At 44.0% G+C, this 20,950-nt stretch overlaps 1 protein-coding gene across 21 annotated transcripts in view; it reads left to right on the top strand.

The window, feature by feature from the left end:
- Positions 1 to 2,724: 2,724 nt before the first annotated feature.
- The window catches only part of KRCC1 (lysine rich coiled-coil 1), a 28,036-nt gene continuing 9,810 nt past the window's right edge, over positions 2,725 to 20,950 (top strand). For 15 of the 21 annotated variants that reach the window (XR_014583157.1, XR_014583158.1, XR_014583159.1 and 12 more), the window contains exons 1-8: positions 2,725 to 2,908; positions 5,385 to 5,441; positions 12,615 to 12,721; positions 14,342 to 14,449; positions 14,537 to 14,711; positions 15,418 to 15,663; positions 16,452 to 16,566; positions 17,560 to 20,800. Coding sequence is in view for 1 of the 21 variants with exons in the window: in XM_083833042.1 (XP_083689168.1) it covers positions 2,842 to 2,908; positions 5,385 to 5,441; positions 12,615 to 12,721; positions 14,342 to 14,449; positions 14,537 to 14,711; positions 15,418 to 15,663; positions 16,452 to 16,566; positions 17,560 to 18,352 (1,668 nt within the window). In the remaining 20 variants the exon portion in view is untranslated. Of the gene's footprint in view, positions 2,909 to 3,176; positions 4,694 to 5,384; positions 5,442 to 12,614; positions 12,722 to 12,866; positions 13,667 to 14,341; positions 14,450 to 14,536; positions 14,712 to 15,417; positions 15,664 to 16,451; positions 16,567 to 17,559; positions 20,801 to 20,950 lie in introns of those variants that run through there. The other 6 variants (XM_083833042.1, XR_014583173.1, XR_014583156.1 and 3 more) reach the window with 6 other exon arrangements.

The following is a 20,950-nucleotide window of genomic DNA, read 5'->3' as shown; positions in this document are numbered from 1 at the left end:
CAGGAAGCAACAGCTGAGACAGTGGGACGGGGAGGGCTGGTATGCATATTTCTGACCCCTTCCACTGTCATCTGGCTTTTTCCAGAAATTAAACAATGCTGCGTTATTTTTACCCTCCAGGAGATGGACGGCGTATTTAGAGGCAGGGAGAGCAGAGGAACTTGCGCCCTGAAATTCTCTGCCTCCTCCATGACCACTGAGGCCTGGAAAAGGGCCGTCGCTTCCCAAATGCCGGCGGTGAGCACACAGAGCAGCGTGGAAGGAGCTGGAAGGGCAGCAGCGGTTTGGCACGGGCTGCAGAAGCGAGCAGAACATCTTAGATATTTGCACAATTTGGGATGCACTAAACTCAGAAACGTCAGCACATTTGAGGACTCTCCCCACCTCCACTTCTCAGCCTTGAGAAGAGAAGGCAGAATTTGACCCACCACAGGGTAAAGGAGGGTGAAGAGACAACCAGAGAGATCAAGCCCACGAGAACCCACTCCCTTTTTTTGCCCTCTGTCTCCAGCAGCTAGAGCATGTTCAAGGTGATGCAAAGGAAGGCCTTCATGTATAACAGTGAGCCTTGCTATGGAAATTCAGTCCAGCCTAGACTGTCATTCAGCATTTTTTTTATCCTTTAATAGCATTTCGTGTGGCTGGTTCTCTACCATCTCAGCCTCCCACTGCTAAGAAAGCCGATTCTGTTTCCTCATGGATCTCTAAGCACCACACAGACATCACTGTTTGCAAACCTTTTCCCACGCCTCCTTGCTGCCCAGAAAAAAAATATCTGATTAATAGATACAGAAAGTAAGGTGCAGAGACATAAGGAGGATAGTTCCTGTGCATCCCTAGACTGCAGAGGCCTTGCTTTACCTAACCAAGGCAGTAGGAAATACTGTCCTCTTCAAGACAGTCTCAGAACTGCTCAGCATCTTCTGCTGAAAGCTTCTGGCAATTTTCCTTTCCTGCAAATGAAGTATGGGATCACGCTTCAGCTCAAATATCCTCTGTTACAGTTTGCCTGAGCGTGCCAAGCGCAAACGATATCAATCCAGAACTCCATAAAGTCAGGGTGATCTGGGTGTTCATGTGATTATTAGCAATATTTCCCAAACAACCAGACTGCTCCACTCCTATTGAGGATGGCCAGAGCTGCCATAGAGCTGTCAGCGCAAACCTCTTAGCATTTACGCTGCGCAGCACAGAAAAGTCACTAGCGGCAATCAGCCACTAAAAGCAATTAGAATTTTAATGGCAATCATCTTCTGGTGTAACACATTATGTGATGTCAGGATGTGCTGGCCTCACCTGTTACCCACGTTTAATTCCCCTGGGCGTTAAGTGCCTTTTAGATACATATATTCATCAGCAGTGCTTTAGCACCTCAAAATTAGGTGCAAAATTGATTTGGAATGTGGCTATACTGAAGCCAGTCATTTAGCACACTAAACATTCACTGCTTCTGAATTCCAGAAAACAAATATATATATATATATATTATATCTTTACAAAGAAGTAAACTAAAAACAGAAGACCAAATTCCTTCTAGGCCAGAATTACAACAGAGCGGGTCTCTGCACAGACAGCCACCATTGCATTCGGTGCGATGTACCCCTCACTCCTTCCCACTGCCAAAAAAATACATAATTGAGCAAAAATCTCATTTCTCTCCTTGCAGCCCAGTGACTGCCATGGTGGCGCGTCCTCAGCTGGGTCGCAGGGGAGATCGGCCACCCAGCTGCACATCACATCTGCCTGGGACGAGCATCGAAATACCACTAGGCCGCAGTTTCATGCACAACTGTGTGCTAAAATACAGCGGTAAAACCGTCCGTGCAAAGAAAAATCACTGAGAAAGCTGGAGAGGGCCGAGAGAAGCTGTGAAATGGGGTGTCCCGCTTAAACATCTATTTGGAGGGGTGGCTCTGCTTTCAACCCCTTGGAAACCTGGCATTTCGAAGCCAGCTGGAAAGCCATGCCGATTTTGGAGTACTGAGAAAGACAGACCCTTAAACAACGGATTATTCTCTCTTTTGGAGATATCCCTGGCTGGTGCGGGGGGGGGGGGAGGGATGGGCGGCCTGTCCTCCTACCGGGAGAACAAACAGCACCATCTACTGCCCTCTAAACATTTATCCAAATCAAAACGTTATCAAATGTAGTCCCTGCTGAATCTTCTTCCTTGCAGCCTCTGCTCAGTGCAGAGCTGAACGCAGTCCTCAGACAAGTTGTGAATTAGAAAGAAAAAGAGAAAACAATAACAACAACAATAATAATACTGTCCTAGGCTGGTGCTGCTTGCACTGGTCCTGTCCAGCTAATTGCTGGGCTGCAATTATAATTCTGCTTTAACGTTAATGGGATCTCACGTTATGTGATCTCACCTCCGCAGGGTGGTGGTGGCCTTGCAGTACCCACACTGCTGTCCCCATGAAACAAACCCCTTTTTGGGGCAAAAGCAAGGAATATTTGGGGGAAACGTGCTTTTCCTTTCCTCTGGGGACACACACCAGCGAGGCAGGCTGACTAAACGCAGGGGATTTAAGCCCTGAAGAGGAAGGACCGGTGGTTTTGGGGGTGATTTAAGACAAAGAGAGGGTGGGCTGCGTTTGGGGATGTTTTGGGTACAGGTGTGGGAACAAGACCCCAGGACGAAGCCTGCAGTAGCCGTTCAGAGGCTGCGGGCCCTGAGGGGAGGCGGAGGCCGGGGCAGGCTGGGCCGGGCCCCGCGGGGGGCGAGGATGAAGCCGGGGTGGGCCAAAGGAGGAGCCCGCTGAGATGTCCCGGCCCTCAGGGCTCGGTCAAGGCGGCCCTGCCGGCGGAGCCGTGGCCGTTAAGGGGCTCTGAGGGGACATGGCGGCTGAGGGGGGCCGGGACCGGGGCCGGGGCGCGGCCCCACAGCCCCAGCTCGGCCGTGGAGGTGAGCAGCCCCAGGGCGAGGGAGAGGGAGGAGGAGGGTTTGTAATACGTTTGAACTGAGATAGTTGGACGGTTTGTAGTACGTTTACACTACTGTGGTGGTGGAAGTGGCAGGAACACGGCTGTGCTGTGCCCTCTGTGAAATGAAGAGTGTTGGTGCGATGCCAGTATTGAAAAGTAATAGGAATCTGAAACCAAGGGCAGAAATTAATAAGGAGCAAAATGCAATGAGAGGTGGTGTCCTACCTGTGTGAGGAGCAGGTAGGATATCTAATATAAGTCTAAACTCTTTGGTTCTGAGCTCTTGAAAGGTAGCCATACATCTAATTCTTTGGTGCAAAGAGGCTTTCCTCTTTGCTTCATAAACTAATGTCATACTTCTGGGATAGTAAGATGTCAAACGGATTACTTTTATGTACCAGACCTGTGACACAGAGCTCTGAAAATCAATCTTACTGTTGTGGCTGAGGAGGGATAGGAACTTTCCATGTCTTCTCCTTCCCAGATATAATCCGTCCTGTGAGATATCATCCTGCTAAAAAACTAGCAAGTGGCTAAAAACAGCGTTGAACTTCCAGGAATGCCAAACCATTCGTAATGGGTATAAAATATTCATATGTTGAAAGGCTTTGGTTCATGTTTTTATAGTCGTTGACTGGTCTGTTTTATGGGTTTTTCTTTAGTTGGTATTTCTTTGTTTTTGTATTTTTTTAAAAAAAGCTAGCTACAAACTTAGCAATGCATAAACATGGTCTTTTGTTAAATATGTAAAACATCTACTAACAGCGGATTTCCCCATTGTCAGTTAAATTTAGTAGTACTCTGTTAAACAGAAATAACTCCGGAGGAATTAATCACTGGTAGCTGTTTGGCTGTTTAGAGAAACTGACAACTATTTTAAGCAGTCACCTTTCTGGGGGAGAAAAAAGCGACGTAATTACGTATGCTCCTCAAAGGAATATACTTGGGGCAAGTTATGAATACACTCGTGTTATGTTTAGGTTTGAATTCCATTTTCAGGGAATTTCAAGGGATTTTAAGGGTCCTGAGGGTAATGTTTCTTAGCTCCTCACTGGTTAGAGGCAGCTCACACCCTGACTTTTAGTACACCAAAGGCCCAAGGCTTGTTGTTAGCCAGACACAGCAGGGATTGCTGGTTATATGGTCAGTTCATGTCTGGGCTAAGGAGAGCAATGTAAGTGGATGTTACTGATAATTTCTGGTTTGATAGCTTGTTGAGGGAGGCAGGGTAGGTATCCTTTTCTTAAATACAAAATTAGCAATAAGTTTTAAATAAAGTTTATTTCTGTATTTAAATAAAACACAGAAATAAACTTTCTGAGGCAACAGTTCTTGGTGATTTCTTCACATACGCACATCTTTTAATATGTAGTTTTGGTTTGGTGGTTTGTTTTATCTTAAGGGGTTTGCTTTGGCTCAGTAGCAACCAGATAATAACACTTCGTACCTGTAAGAGTGTAGTTAATCTGTAGTTTACAAACACATTTCCTTTTTCAAGACTCAGTATGCGGCACGTGCTTGTGTTCTAAATTACTAATTTTCCCATCTCCCTCCTTTTTTATTTTGCACATCTCCATCCTCCACCTACCGGAGGAGAAATAAAACGAGTTGGGTACCGATTCACATCTCATGTTTCTCACCCAGCATTCCCCAATTCCTCTTAAATAACACTGGGACTAGGCTGAGAAATAACATTACACAAACTGCTACCTCTTATTCAATCTCATGGGAGCATTTATTTGTCAGAAGAGAACCTGGCTGAAGGGTAGGTAACTTGTCTAAACCTGCCTCAGAGCATTTACAAAGTGGGGAGTCAGGGCTGTATTTTTTTATGTGTCCTTAAGACCCAAGGAGTGGATAGGGAAATGGTTCTGTTATTATAAGGAAATAAGTTAATGACTGGCAAGGAAACTAGCAACTTATCCTGCAGTATTTAAGAAGTCTAATGCATTAAGTCTGCTTTTAAAAGGAACCAGCCTCCCCCCATAGACTTTAATGAGCTTTCTGTTGAACCCTATTAATGTTTTGACCGTCTCTCAAAAAGTACAGCTGGATTTAAATATGTCCATAGAGACTTAAAAATAAAATAAATCAAAGATATACTTTCTGAAATCCTGAGCAACTTATTGTAGTACAAGTCAGTTGATACTTAAAAAAAAAAAAGGGGGGGGGGGCAACTTTTAAAAAAAGGGGGCAACTTTTTTTTGTGTTAAAAGCAGAATAGCTGATTTCAACATGCTTCAGCTGTGAGATGCTGATCTGCCTCCCCTGGGTGTGATAGGAGGCGGGGAGCAGAGGTCAGAGACAGGGTAGTGGATGGAAGTGGGCCAAGAGGGAGAAAAATGAAGAGAAGCAAGGAGCTATGTTGCAAGAAGTGGACACCTCCACTTTATTAGTAGCGATTGATATATTGTATTTCCATCTTAATGCTGTAAAACATGTTCTGTTTCCTTCAGAGCACTGCTTTCGAGAGCTGACAAAGCGTCTTGTTACCATTTACCCTGGGCAAAAGGGTGAGCACTGTGTTTCCCATCAATTGTAAGCTCCTTCTGTTGTGTGTCAGGGCAGATCGTGGATCCATCTGGCCATAAAAGGCTTTTAGCACTGTTCTGATTTAGTTTCAGAAAGTTTGGGCAATGCTAACTCTAACCCCTGTTTTGGTGGTGGCGTATGCTCCAAAGGCCTGTGCTTGTGTGCAGTCTTAGGCAAATCTGTGATAGCATGTAGATATGAAATATAGAAATCTGCAATAAGACCTTTGAAGACGTGTGTAAATGTTTGGAGGTTGTCTTGTTATGGTATTCTGTGGAAATAAAAAGTCAGTCTTGCAGTTTGGGTGATGAATCTAGTTTATGAAATGTGCTGGAAGTTCAGTTCTACAGCATTCATTTTCAAACAGCAGAATCCAGTCTGGTATTTCTTTGTTTTACAATCACCTGAGTTTTGAAAGGGGAAAAAATCGTACAGAAAGATATTCAGGGACTAAATTCACTTGAGAAAATTAACATGTAGTACTACAGCATTGCTTCCTCGGAGAAATGCCTTTACCTAGCTGCAGAAATAGAAATCAGTTTGGTTCACCCTCCCCTTCTCATCCAGGAATCCAGTTCTGTAATGCCACACCTGAGTGTTTTTGGTAACTGTTTTAAAGTCCGTTATCTTTGCCTGCCCTTTCCGAGCTGGGTGTCTATGGATATCTGTTCTGGGTAATTTCTAAGATTGCTTTCTGATTCCCACTGTGTAGCGGCTACGTCCGCCTGCTGCACCATGACCAAAAGCGGCTGGATGTCAGCGATGCTGTCTGCCTGCAGTCCTGGACAGCTGCTGCTCCCAGTAGTCAAGGTTTTGTTCATCTTTCATCCTGTTACTTAGGAGGAATACGATCACCTAAAAACAAGCAGCAGAGTTTGCACATCGTATGAAGGTGCTGCTGGTCAGCTGCGATGCCGTAACAGGCTGCACACAGGCTCCTGCTGCTCCTGCTTGTGGAGCAAAGCAAGGCAGTGCAGTGTGTGTGATTTAAACCAGCCAGGTTTACTTTGCAGCCGGGAAGGATCCGGCATGCCCAGTCAGTTACTCTGCTGATGCTGACGGGTGGCAGCTTGGTAAGATGAGCTCGCCCCATTGCTTGTGCCAGTGCAGAGCATGCCTTGGAGACAGCCCTGTGAAAGGGCTCATAAAATGAGAAAACAACGCCAGTCAATATTTCTCTCTTGAGGACTTGCTACTGTTGAACTTGATTCGTGTATATCTATTTATTTCTCATTAAGATGCTATCTTTGCTGTTGGCATTTGGGGGCAGAACTTGGCTATGTCATTTTCCACGTTGAAAACCTTGAAATTGAAACTTGGTGCCTTTTGCCTTTAGGGATTTGTCTAGCTTGTACTTTTTCCTTACTACATTATTTTTCCTTCTGTATTCTCTACCCTCAAGAACTGAGAAAGAAAAATTAATGTTACACGGAGGCTGGGTGTGTTTCCTTTTTAATCAAGTGGAAAATCTTAGGTTGAACAGGCTATCTGTTAAATTGCCTGGCTTCTGACATTTTAATTAGTTTTAGTATTACCAACTTTATATTGCCCAGAGGGATGACATTATTTCCCCTGCCTTTCCTACATGGTACACCACAAAAACTCCTCTAAAATTTACCTAACAAGAGTAAGAAAACAGTTAGCAAAGGTTTAAAGTTAGAAAAAGACAAACATCCTGGAACTTCTTACAAGTAGTAAAAATAGACAAGTGCAATCATGTTAAAAATGCCCCCAAGCCTTCTCACATCAGGGATTGAATACGTTTCTTCAGCGGCACAACAATTCAACAAGATTAAAAAATAAAACTTAAAAAAAAAATATGCTGGATGTGCTTCTAAGGTGGTAAATGGGAATTGAGAAGTGGTAAGCGAGTATCTGGCTTTCAGTTCAGGCAGGGGCTCAGTCTGATTTCTTATTATTAGGCAGCTTGTTTGGTGCCAGACTTCCAAAAGCCGCCTCTATTTATTTCTTTGAATCGATATTGAGCACCTGCCCTCCCATTGCCTTCTCAGTGCCAGTGTTTCAGTGTTTGAATGCTAAAACAGTCCTGTTGAGCGTGTTTTAGGAATGCGTTCTTCATTCCCTACAGATACAGGCTGGGTTTATTCTCTGCATTTAAAAAACAGCATGAAATAGATCTCTGGAGATCTCCGAATGCCAATTAACAGCTGAGTCCTCCTTTCTGTAGATAACCAGATTTGATGTTCGTTTTCTTAATCTGATCCTCAGGTCTCAAATGAACTGTGTGCGCTGCAGTCGTGCAGCGTGGTTTCAGACAGTCACCCAGAAGTGTCAATACCTGTATGCGTTTTTAAATCCATGCTATTAACAGAGCGATTTGGGTGCGTGGGGAGATAGCAGTGGGATAAGAAGCAGCCTTAGTATTCATTTGGTACGTGGTGGTGTTTAGGTCAGAGCTGCACGATGTTGCAAATCCAGTGATCATATACTTGTTTTATGGGTTATCGAAGAAGGCAGCTTTCTTGTGCTCCTCTGGGATCAGGAGCACGTAGCACTGCAGGCATTTGGGAGCCCAGGAAGGGAATGGTTTGGATATTTTGTGGAGGTACCACCTACCTAAGGTAACCTGCAGGGTGCCTGGAAAAGAACCTAGACCTGAAACAGGCTGGGATTCCTGCTGTGGTGGTAAAATTATTAACGTTTAAGATTTGAGAGGTCTGGCTAAGAAGGTTATGCTAACTAAAAGAACATTCCTTTCGACTTAAAGCTGGCAGGCTGTGATTTTTTTTCCAGCTCCCACTTCTACCTGCATTTCTGAGCTGAGATAACACTGGGTGTGCTGCTCCTCCCCGAGCCATCTCTCTGTATCCTCAGCTGTGGCAGCTAACAGGCTGTTGAAGGAGTCCATCCCCAGACATGGATATCTGCCTTTGTTATTTCTCACTTTTTTTTCTTTGCTCTGAAACAGGATATAAGTCAGATCCATGTGATCAGGTGGGAGAAATCCCCATCTGAATGTTTTCTTGCTCTGGTCATAGTTAACAAAGCTTCTGTCTGACCCGTATTAAATTGTACTTGTGTTATTGCATGCTTGGGGTCCCTCTATTCTGTGGCAATATGGACTAAAATGGGGTCTAATCCTTCCTAGACGCCTGCAAATCAAGAACTGCACTCTGGTTTTCAGCCCTGTGGAGTGCTCCACGCTTTGCAGGAGTACAACGTTACATCTGTGAGGGTCTGGGGGGATCTTTGTGCTCGCATTACTGGGAGCTGGCAAGCATATGAGGTTATCTGGTTGTGTTAGAGCCCCTTGCAAAGCTCTTCTGGGTATTTCAGTGGGATCAGATTTATCCTTTGACTGCCAGAAACTCCTGTACGTGAAACTTCGTGTTGTGCATCCTTTCAGCTGCACCAGCTGCTGTTCACGTTTGCTGTTGTTGTAGCACGTCTTTTCTGAGATGCCAGTGAACTTCACAAAGTTTGAAGTCTCACGGCACGTCTGTGGCAGGAGTGTGTCCCATAGATCTCATGCCAGAGCTGAGAAAATTGGGGCAAGGACAGGTCGTGAGACCTACAAAGAATGACATGAACCGATAATGCCATTAAAATGAAAATAAGAGGAAAAAAAAATACCCTAGAAGCTACATTATTACTGCTGGTTGTCTTTATCGTGTGGCATGATGGTTTATATCTTGCATTTTTAAAAAGTCATATATTTCTAAAACATTTTTCCATATCCTTTTATTAAGGAGCAGTCCCTTTGTGACAAACAGCAGTTGGTCTGCTTTGCAGCAGAACCGTCTTTTTTTAACGGCCAAAAGGTTGTTCAAACAATTACTCTGAATTTGCGATGCCAGTAGCTTTATTTAAACGTTTTGGGGGCACCGAAATGATGAGGTCAAACAGCAGCCCTGCAAGGCTGCTGCTTTTGATTAAATCTCTGAAAAGTTTCCGATAGCGTGGTTGCGAACTGTAAGGTAAGCTGGTTTTTAAGTTTCTCTTCATTGCCAGGAAAGACGTCTTGTGAATCTGAAGGCTGAAGACCTCGAGTTTGTGAGAAAAATCTCAAATAATTTTCTTCAGACAGGATCTTCTGTGAAGCTGTTTTATTTGCGACTGCAATGGCGGGCGTCCTGCCAATTAGGAGCACATAGTAGGAAACAAATCATAACCTTTTATTCCCTGTTACCCGACACCTGATCACCTCCCCTGTTTCCTCATGGCTGAGTACTACAGGTTCACAAGCTGCTCGACGCTCCTCTGTACCATATATGTACAATCTTTCTTTTTTTTCAACCCTTTAATTTCTCCCTTTTCCCTTTTTTTTCCCCCTTTTCTTATGTTTCGAGAACCTGTGATCTTTGTTTTACTGTTCCCACACTGCTCATCCTGTTTTTCTCAAGCTCCTGCCTTATTTTGGAACAGTGAGGCCTTCTACTCTCCACTTATCTACTGAGCATTTCTCCTTGTTATGGCTGCACAGCTACCTTGGAATACAGAAAATTAGTTCTCTGCTGCAAAAACACAACGTGGTTTCTCACGAGTCCAACTTACTGTTCCTAGAACCAGTTGCTCGCAGGCAGCGGTAGCACAAATCTCCCCGTGCTCTGTCATTTTTGAGTGTCACAAATGATCCTGAGGCACCGTGAGAAGCAGAAAGGGCAGGCTTGTTCCTGACCCTTCCCTGGAAGGGAGCAGAGGAGCCTCGTTTAGCCAAGAGCTGATATGCGAGGTCCCCGTTGGGAAGGGGCCTGCAGTTGCCCCGGTCAGGCTGCAGACCATTTTTGTCTTGCAGCCTGCTTGGGGTTTCAGCAGGAGGCACGCTGATTTATTCCTGACTTTGCCTCCGTGCCATTCATTATAAGACTGCGAAGAAATACTTGATGCAGGGCGAACATATTTACCCAAAAGTCAGCTAACTCTATGGAAAATAATAAGGAAAGGGGTACGTTCGTACGGTTTTCATGTGGTTTGAGTCCGAAATCACCAGGTCGTGGTTTTTAAAAGTGGATCAGAGGTGCCAGGTAGCTGTGCTTGAAGCTGGCCTCGCGAGCAGCTGCTGTCTCCTCCTGGTGGATCAGGATGCTCTGCGAACAGATCATCCCACAGCTTGCCATCGCTAGCTAGCTACAGGACACACTGCTTTTCCGTATTCCCTTGGACCATAGCAAGTGGCCAAAAGGACGATATTTAAAAATAATGGTGAAGTCTGAACGTCTTTATGGGTTCCTAGATGCCTTTCGGCTCTGAGCCTTGAGACTACAGGGAGCATTGCTTTCCTGTCCCCCAGTCTGTCCAGGCTTTGTGCAAAGCACAGAAAGCAAAGTGCTCCATGTGTGGTTTGCAGGATGAAGACGGTATCGTCCGCTGGACAAACTTGGAGAGGTAAAGCTCAGTTAGGACATTGTGGTACTTTCCACAATGTTTTCCCTCTGTATTGGCAAGGGTTTGGGGGTGTAGGGGTGTCTGTGAGCAGAGCCCAGCAGCTGCCCCATGTCAGAGCAGAGCCGGCTCCAGCAGCTCCAAAAGGGACCCGCTGCTGGCCAGAGCCAAGCCCATCAGTGGTACCTCTGCAATAACACATTTAAGAAAGGATTTTAAAAGGCACAGCAGCTGGGGGAGAAAACGTGAAAGGAGCAGCCCTGCAGCCCCCAGGGTCAGTGCAGCAGGAGGGCAGGAGGGGCTCCAGGCACGCAGCAGCAGTTCCCCTGCGGCCTGTGGAGAGGCCCCTGGTGGAGCAGGCTGTCCCCCTGCAGCCCACGGGTCCCACACGGAGCAGATCTCCACGCTGCAGCCCGTGGAGGAGCCCCCGGTGGAGCAGGTGGATGTGGCCTGGAGGAGGCTGCGGCCCATGGAGAGCCCCCGCAGGAGCAGGCCCCGGGCCGGAGCTGCAGCCCGTGGAGAGGAGCCCACGCAGGAGCAGGGGGTCTGGGGGGAGCTGCCGCCCGTGGGGGACCCGTGCTGGAGCAGTTTGCTCCTGGGGGATGGACCCCGTGGTACGGAGCCGTGTGGGAGCAGTTCTTGAAGAGCTCACCCCATGGGAAGGAGCCAAGGCCAACCCGCCATGGTCCCATAACCTCTATTTCACTTAAAGAGCATGGTCTAGTTGTGCGGCTTCCTTTACATTTGCTTTAAAGTGGTTTAATTTTGGCTTACTTTTGAGGGCAGGGCACGCCAACAAGTGAAATTCCAGCATCGTTACATTTAAAGTGCAACCCGCTGGGGATGAGAAAGGAACAGGTAGCCTTGGAGGCTGGCAGCGCTGAGAAAGATTTGGCCGTATAGCAGCAGGGGTAAGCTCACTCCCTGAGAGCACAGCCTGCCCCTGCCAGGGAGCTGTTGGAAGCAATATGAGTTAAGCCGGTGCCCCTGATGAATTAAAACTTCAAGAGGAGAAAGGACGGGGTGGTGCTGTAGCTTTATCTTCACGAGGGTTTTGCCTACACAGCTATGCTCGTTTGAAGAGTGTTTTAATGCTCTTGATTGGCGTGATCACTGCTTTTCAGTGCTGATGAGGGTGTCCCCCCAGATCAAATGTGGCTTCACATAAAATTATTCAGGATTACCGTTAAGTCTGGGCCAATCTTAGTAGGAATTGAAGTGTGTACATGCCATGAGTTAAGGGGGAACAGGGCACGAACATCAAAACAAACAATTGGAGCAGTTTTGTTTCATATAACTTAAGAAAATAAATGGTTTATGTGGCACAGGTACAGCCTTCGGAAGCTTCTGATACCTCCTGGCCTTTCTCATGTACTGAGCTGCTCCCAGATTTTCTTTACATCTCTTCTTTAAACAGCATTCCCATATTTAAGTAACTGTGTGACCTAGTCCAGCTAAAAACATCACCTTAGGCCATTAGTCTAGTTATTTCTGACAACATGCCCTATCTGAAGTGAACTGAAAACCCGATCAAGAGGCTCTGTCTTCCTTCTTTCTAAAGTCCAGGTACACTTACAGTAACATTTAAGTCTGTGAGAGCAATACCTCGGTAAGCAGGAAGGTTTGGGTGGCTCCGCAGCATTGCTCTGAAGCCACAACAAGGCACGGTGTGATTGAGCGGATGAACGCTGGTTCCCTCGTCTTCTGCTGCACGTGAATATTCAAGTGGTCGATGTTTTGAGTAAGCAAAGATGTACAAATGTATCTTGTCCTGTCTGACAGTTGTTTTTTGATTTTTGCTCTCTGTTTAGAAGACGTTTTAGATGAGGCAACGAGGAAGGACCTGTTCACCGACACTTTCTGTAAGGTTTGCAGATCAGTGCTGCAGTCTGAGTCCCAAACAATGTCCCACTGTGAGGTAGGCTGGAAGGGAGGACTTCTCCCAGCAAGCAGTGGGGTTTTGGTTTCTTCGGGGTTTCTGTACGGTGTTATAAAAAGATACTTAAGGCTTTTCATGGTATTTCTTAAAGTTTATGCTAGGCTTAGCCATTAGCCAGGTTTAAATGTTGTGTTACTGAAGGGCAGTCACCTGCGTATTGCAGGACAACTACAGAAGGAATTGAGCAGGTTTGGGCAATGCTGTGTATGGGATCGAAGCAGATCTACACCGCATGAGCCCTGAACATACGTACAGCATGAGGCAACGCTAACTAGAGAGGAGTTCATTACCCTTCACGCAGAGGGACACACGTGCTGCTCTGTCCGCAGGTGTCTGCGTGAGGCAGGTTGTATGAATCGTGCTGAAGGAGTTTCCTGCAACAAGTGTGTGCCTTGGGATATTGCTGTCAACGTAGGAAACTGAGCTTTATTTTGAAACTTGATATTGACAGTTTGCAGGCACAGACACTTCTATCTTTTTGCCAGAGTCAGTTCACAGTGTCAGTTGCTCTCAGGGGTCTTTCTTGTTATTCGTGTTATTAATTAAGATTCAGGTCTTGCAAGATGTAGTATTTCCTTGCTTTGATTTATGTTAAGCAGCACTTGTACTGTCAGAGTCCAGACTCTCAGTTTGAGTTTCTCTTTCTCGGAGTCAAATCCAATTGAGGATAAAAGATGCAATTGCAAAGTTACCTGACTTCACCGTTGCAAAATGAATCGAGATGGAAGTAACTGACTCTTTCTCCTCAGTTCTCTTTGTGTTGTCTAGCCAGGTGTGATAGGACCTCTTTGTCTGTGATAATATTGATATGATATCCTGTGTAGCTCCTCAGAATCCTTAACAGCCACTTGGAAGGCATCGGATTAGAAAAGACAAGCCACTTGTTTGACTTTGTGTGTTACCAGTGTGTAGCGTGGCATGTGGGTAAGTATGTTATAAGTGCCGGAGTCCAAAGGTCATGCACTGAGAAAGCATCTAAGAATTAAAAAATAATCACAGACAAGGGAAATATACATAATATGGGATTTTAGATTACTGGACTAATAAATCCACGGTAGAAATCTCCATAGATTTGCTCAAAGCTGGAGATTATGTCACCTTCTCCAGGGAAACCTGTTTCTCTCCACAGACTGTGCAGGGAGACCAGGCTTCTTTAAGAAGGTAAATTAGGTCATGCCGCCTGTCAGTCCTCTGTGCCGCCACTCATGGTGGCCTTGATGTCAAACCCACCAGGTTTAGTCTTAAAGGAGCACAGCAGACCTGCTCTGTGGCATGGACACGTTCCCTTCCATACCTGTTTTAGTGTCCATGTTTGTAGGAGGGTGTGTAAGGATTTCTGGTTCCCCCAGTGAGCTGAGACTAGGTGACTCTGAGGGCTGCCTGAGGCAAAATGTTAGGAGTAATGCTAAATACTGTATTACTGATTAAAGAACGGTGTTGCTACATGAGCTGGCCTTTGTCTGGTTGTGGCTCTGCCTTATGCAAATGCAGTTTGGCAAGTGTTGAAGGCAATTTTGGATGAATGAAATCCCAGTCGCTGGATACACCACTGCTTGGCCCCTTGTTAATGAAACAGGAATAATTCCAATCTCTTCTCAGAGCAAAAAGCATGCTCAGGAAGTTTGTCTTTACACCCAAACGCACGCTGAGAAGGATGAGAGGCAGGAGAATGGTGAAAAGAAGAAAACAAACTATATTAATTTTCAGGTGACTGTTCCTCTTTGTGGCTAACTAAACTGTTTTCTTGTCCTTCGGTAAGTGCTTATGACTGAGCTTGCCCTTGCCTGTTTTCAGGTGGATGGGAGTGGTGAAGCAGATAAAAACACATACTGCAGTCTCTGCAACATGATTTTTTCCTCCCCAATTACTGCATTGTCTCACTACTTGGGAAAGATCCACGCTAAAAACCTGAAGCAAGTATCAAGAGACAAAGTCCTGATGGCAGCACAGAGCACGCAGCCTGTTTCTGGTAAGAACTAAATAATTTGCATTGCATGTGCTTTCCTGTTACTCCCTGAAGCAAATACAGAGGTGTCTTCCTACACCTGCATGTCTCTGTGCCTTCTGTTCTGCCGAAGTCATGGAGCTGTGGTGTGGTAACTCCTTAGGCGGATAAACAAAGACACAACTCTGAATCTGGGGAACTTTTCTTTCAAACTCTTTCCTTCTAGCTGAAGGCAAATATTTCTGATTTTTTCATCGATTTTAAGCATTTTAAGATGCTTACAGTTGCTCAAAATATTCACTGCAGTCCAAACAAGATGTTACTCTGATAAATTAATGTTTAATTAAAAAAAAAAAAGTAGTCCTCAAGCAACACTGAACTGGTGTTAGTCCTGTACAAGTTGCTGAACTCACCCTCTGCATGGTAAGTCTCTTCTTGGACTGTTTAAGGACCTTAGAGTGAGCAGCTGTCAAACAGAGTTGATTAATACTGGTATCTTATTGTGGGGTTTCTGAATATTTCATGTGTTCCTTATCACACCATGCTCTTGTATCTTTGTAAGGACTTTGTAAGGTACTTTATAGGCTCTGGCAAGCAGTTCAGCCCCCAGCAGGCTGTTCTCCCTTCCAGCTCCATCGTTCTGCAGTTACCTGTTTTGCTCAATGGAATTGGTTTAGCCCTTCCTTTGCTGTGCCATCAGCAGGTTTATCCTCTGCTTCCATCTCTCCAGCTTTACAGAAGCCATCAGCTGAGAAGCCCTTGCTGCCTTCAAAAGCTGAAGAGTTTGCATCAACCTCCAGCGCAAGTTTGGAGTTAAATGATACAAAGTACTGCCAGCTCTGCTGTGCTCCCTTCGATAATCTGCTCTCGGCCCAGCAGCATTATGTTGGTAAGAAACACAGAAGAAACATAGCACGGAAAAAAATAATGGAGGAGCTGGGAGACGAAGCGCTCCTTGCAGAATCCAGAACAAATGGTAAGCAGAAAGTGAGCAAATGGGGACAGCTTGAGTAGTTAGCTCTGATTTGTGCAAGGGGCTGCTCTGATTCATGCAAGGAAATGATAGTCTTCTCCTGTGCTGCAGAACAAATTAATTTCTTTCTTTCTGTTTAGTCAATGAAACGCTAGAGTTCTTTGTCTCGGACAACTTTAATTCTTATAATGTCTTCCCTTAATCTTCTGTTCACCAAACTGATTGCTGTAATTCCTTCAGTATTCCCACATAAGGAAATTTGTTTCCTAAATGGTCATTATTCTCCAGCCTCCCATCAGGACTGTCTCCAGCTCTAGCACTGTGTCCAAGGCCCTGGTGTTGTACCAGTGCAACTTGCATTTATTTTAATGGGTCTTGTGTAACAGAACTGTTGATCTTTCCTTTAGTAAAGAATTCAAAATCCTACTTGATACTCAGAAGTCGTTGTTCCAAGTTGTTGCTATTGTCATTCAATAAGTTATGCTAAAATTTAAAGAAAATTGTGCATTTTGATGCAAAGCAACAGCCCATTGGAATTAACACTGCATTTTGCTCTTGGGTTTGCGTGGGGAAAACAGTTACTTGGTGTTCTTGTAATTATTTTATTATTTTTATATACTTATGAGTAACACAGCTTGAAAGAGAAGAGAATGTAAGAGTGTAAAATTGAGATATGTTGCAGCAGAGACTTTGTCTGTAGGAGCTGATTATGGGAACATTATGTTAGGACTCTTGCATGGAGGGGATTGTGATGAGTTCTGCCTTTTATTTGCAGTCTTTCTAACCTACAGATTCCTTATCCTCTGTGGTTTGGCGTGGTCCTTACACGTGCCGTGTTTGTAATATCATGCTTTCATCTATAGAAGCGTACCAGTCCCACGTGCAAGGGAAGAAACACCGGATTAGGTAAATCAGCAAGTCTTTTGTTACTCTTCCTCTGTAGCTTCTACTTTCAAGTTTCTACTAAAGACTTTGCTTTCTTCAGTAGCCCAGCTGTCTGCTGTTAAGGGACTTTGACCAGTTATTGTGGTTTTTTGGTTTCGTTGTTCTTGTGGGCTTTTTGTTTGTTTGTTTTTTGTTATTGTTTTTGTTTTAATTGGGTTTTGGTTTATTGTCTTTAAGGGTCACTGTCTGTATTAAACATCATGCTTATGACTGATGTTCACTCTTGGAGCTCCTACAGCTGCATCTTCGATGGCAGCCCACAAAAAAGGTCTTGAACCTTGTGGTTTTCCCACTTATTTTACTATCCCCAAATATTTGCTTATCTGGGGACAGCAGCACCGATTTTGGCACAGCACCCTCAGTGCTTAGTCAGCCTAGAAGGAAATGGTCTGAATTTTAAGATTCCTGTTGACAGAGCAGATAGACCTTAATCCTGAAAAGCGCCAGGTCTCCATTGACTGTGTGGCATTAAAGGTTCATCAGCACACATCTTACACTTGGCATAAGATGATTTATGGGATAGATGATAGTTCTTACTTTCCCTTTAACCCGGAAAAGGCACTGTAGTCTGTGTTAATTGCAGAATGGATACTGTGGTGATTTAAGATGTACCTTTTTTGCGATTGCTGTGCAAGTAGGCCAAATATCAAAATTATTCTCATATTAGACATACTGATAAGACGTTTTAATTGAAGGTGCAATGATAATATAACCACAATAGTGGGACTGAATCTGTTCCCTGTAATTTCAGCTGATTTGGAAATATGGTCATGTATAAGAGGTTTCATGTAGGTACAGGGAGCAACACACTTGGAATATGTTCTTTTTGTAACACTGAAAATATAAATAGTTTTATCGTGTATGTCTTTCTGTCCTCCTGACTTTTTAACTCAACAAATCCTAAGCAAATTGATCGATATTAATAACTATGATTTTTCTATCCAATTTATGCAGAGCAACAAAGGTTGTCAATCTTATAGAGAATTCAGAGAAAACTTATGACTCCTTTCCAGATGAATTAACAGATTGCATTCAAGTTTCGGAAGCTAGAGGTCCAGAGCAAAGAACATATTTGAGAACAGCAGAAGAGGAAGAGTTTCAAAATAAAGATGCTGAAGGAAGAAGTGACCTTGGTGAGGTTGTATCTTCAACCTTTAAGTGTGAACAAAGCTGGCACTCCAACATTTTCTCAGAAACCCAGTCACCTACAAATACTGGGGAAAAGAGATCGCCCAGTTGGCCATCAGCTTGTGACCATGCCCTGGAAAAGACACCTAATTGTAACTGTAACGTGGGACACTGTATAGAAGAGCAAGCATCTGAGGTGGCCACCATCAGAGATAAAAGCTTTAGACTGTCAGTTGCAGAATCTGAAGACTACTGCAAACTTGAGGTTGATGAAACTTTTACTAGCTGCTACAGAGAACAGAAACTTCAGATAAAACATAGTGAGGAGGAAAAATACATTAGTGAAGAGCTGAAGTGTAAGAAAGAAGCCACAACACCAAAAAGGAAGGAAAATAGTGAAGATGCAGATTTTGGAAAAGAAAATGAGAGGCAAAAGCGAATTAAATTTGACATAGACTTGGTAAATGAGAAGAAATCAAAGCTTCATAAAGGCAAAAGTCTTAAAGAAAACCCTGCTGGGAAAGAGGGCAGAAAGCACAGAAAGGATAAACAGAAACCGCAGACAAATGTCAAAACAGAAGAAGAGCTGCTTTGGGATGAATCTGTCTTTGGATACTGATAAAGGTTTTGTTTAGCTTTAAGAAGCTGATTCTGGTTATAGTTTCTCTAAAGCACTTTGTGCTGTGCTGTGGCTGTTTTGCTGTTGTTATCTGTTTAAAAACAAAGGTTTTGTTCCAATCTGGAAGAGAGAGGAAAAGCCAGTTTTATGACAGGCTTTTGGGTAGTAGGTATGCATCAATTGTTCATTGTTACATGTACACCAGCCATTGCAGTGATGTAAGCTTGAAAGTCTGTAATCTCTTCTGGAATATTCCTTAGATAAGGGTCAGTAGCTTACAGAATATTCTTGGAAATTCACCAAAATGTATAGCTTTTTTATCCTAATACTAATAGAGATTTATTTTTCCAGGAAAGTACATAAGGTCAGCACGATAAGTAAGGGCATTACGGAGTTCCCAGCTACATCCGTAACATTTCACTGACAACTCTTAAAGAAGAACGTGAAAGGCTTTTGATTCCAGTTCTTATTTGCTACTGTTATTTTTTTCCACACGTTTCTGAGAGTGAAAAAAGTTTATTAAACATGCAACTGGTTGTCAGATTTACGTTTAATATGTTTTTCTCATTGTAATCCTGATTCTTAGTTTAATTTAGAAGAGCCAGAAAACGTGCAATACAGAGAAGTAATAGCTAACATGAGGCTCTTCTGCACTTCACTTGCTCAAAGTAGTTTACAGGAGGAGTGTTAGAATGAAGCCAGATTTATGACCCAAATAATACTCTGAAGAATCAGTAACAGCTTTTTATTTGTTTTAAATAGTGTCATCAGACCTTCGTTTGTAATACGGATTTGCCTTATTGTGGCATGTGAACTGATGTCCTGCGTTTGTGCTATGTATTTAAAAGCAATGTCACAAGACACCATTTAGTTTCTCTCAGTGCCTTCAGGTTGCAAGAAAGCTTTTTCTTAGCCTTGATGTGGGATCTGAAAGCCCCACGTTGTCAAGTGGCACCTCTGGGTACCCTGTTTGTAGGGGCACCTGTGCTGAGCTGCTGCTTTCGGTGTATTTGCCCAACTGAATCTTCTTGTTGTGGGTGGTTGTGGTGTGGGGTGGCATAGAGACCAGGGCCCTCAGGCCTTGAATTCTGGCTGGTTTGTTTTGGTTTTGAAGGAAGAAGTAGGTTGAAAAGCCTTGTGCATAACGTACTGTGTTTTTCTGAAGTAGTTGTTTAGTTGCAGGTTGCAGTCCTGGATTTAGGATTGCTGTTTGCTAACGTAATAAATCCGAGCAGTTGGCGTCTGAGCTGTCAGGTAACTTGGTCCATCTTCTAGCAGTCAAGCTTAACTAGCTTCATGCACAACCATACAAAGTTGAGCAGGAACACAAAGGTGCCAATAACAATTCACTGGTCAGAAGTTTGTCCTAGGAGTCTCAGGAACCTGGTGTCAGAGGTCCAGGAGGTTTCAGCTTTAAGATGTGTATAGTGTCCTTGCTCTGGTCCGCATTTCTAACCTGCTTTGAGGCTGATAATGCCTTTACTTTGCTCGGTGGCTATTTTTTTTCTTCACTCAGTAATTGTGTGCCTTTCTGTATCTTTCAAAGGACTCTTTCTTGGCTTTCCTTAACCCCTGCTCTTCTGATGAGGAAGGTCACACGATAATAACTGCTTTCCTCATTATTTATTTGGGAAGAGAGCAGGTTCAATCGTAAGTTATGTTAACTGTTGGTAATAGCTGTGAGCTGTTGAAAACTGCAAACTGCAGGCTGCTTGCATTGGCCTGCAGTGCAACTGAGGACGTTTTTGAGCACTCTCTCTTTATAGGCTCAGAGAATAACATGGCTCTGGGAGTAACCTGAGCAGTGCTGCAGCTTGCTTCCCATGTAAGACAAATAATGACTTGTTCTCCCAGGACACCCATTTCAGCTTTGGGGCACTGCAAGATCTTTGATATTTCTGCTACTCTGACAGATGGGACTGTACAAATATGGCCTGTGTCTTAGTAGGAAACCCTTTTACTGTATGGTCCTGCACTCTTTTGTTAGGAAGTCAGTCTAAGGAAGCAATTAGACCTCCAGCAGGTGGTAAGGCCATGATGACCACATCACGGCATGTACACAAGGAACAGATTTGTTGAAGAGAAATAAGTGCCAGTTTACTTGCTTTTCAAATAAGAGTTGCAGTCTTGGAAGTCAGGAGCTAGAGGTCAACAGCTCTGAAAATACAGGAAAAGCATGATTTGGGAATTTCTTCTGTTCTTTCAGTGATCGTTCCCAAATCTGTATTTGAGCTCCATACCTTCCTGCCCCACCCACTGGAAAGTAGTTGCACAAGCTATGTAGAATAGCTCTAAACAAAGCTTCTTGGCATCAAACATGAGATAAGATCCTGAAAGAAGTGCTCTTGCCATATTTTGATGAAACAAAGATTAATCTATGATGCAAACGCTGCAAATGAGGTAGCTGATTGTCTCATCTAGCACAAGTGACATACAGCTCTATATTAGGTAAGTTATCCAATCTTCTGAAGTCATAAATAATGATTATTGTTCATGTGTTTCTTGATTGCTTTGTTCCTAGCCTATCACATTTGTGCCGATATCTATCTACATGCTAGGCATTTAAAAATACTAAGCAAAGAAATTGATGGCTTTATT

Source organism: Anser anser, assembly GCF_964211835.1.
Source record: "Anser anser genome assembly, chromosome: 4".
NCBI lineage: Eukaryota > Metazoa > Chordata > Aves > Anseriformes > Anatidae > Anser > Anser anser.
Note: the sequence above shows the minus strand (reverse complement) of the source record. Positions and strands in the feature narration are given on the sequence as shown.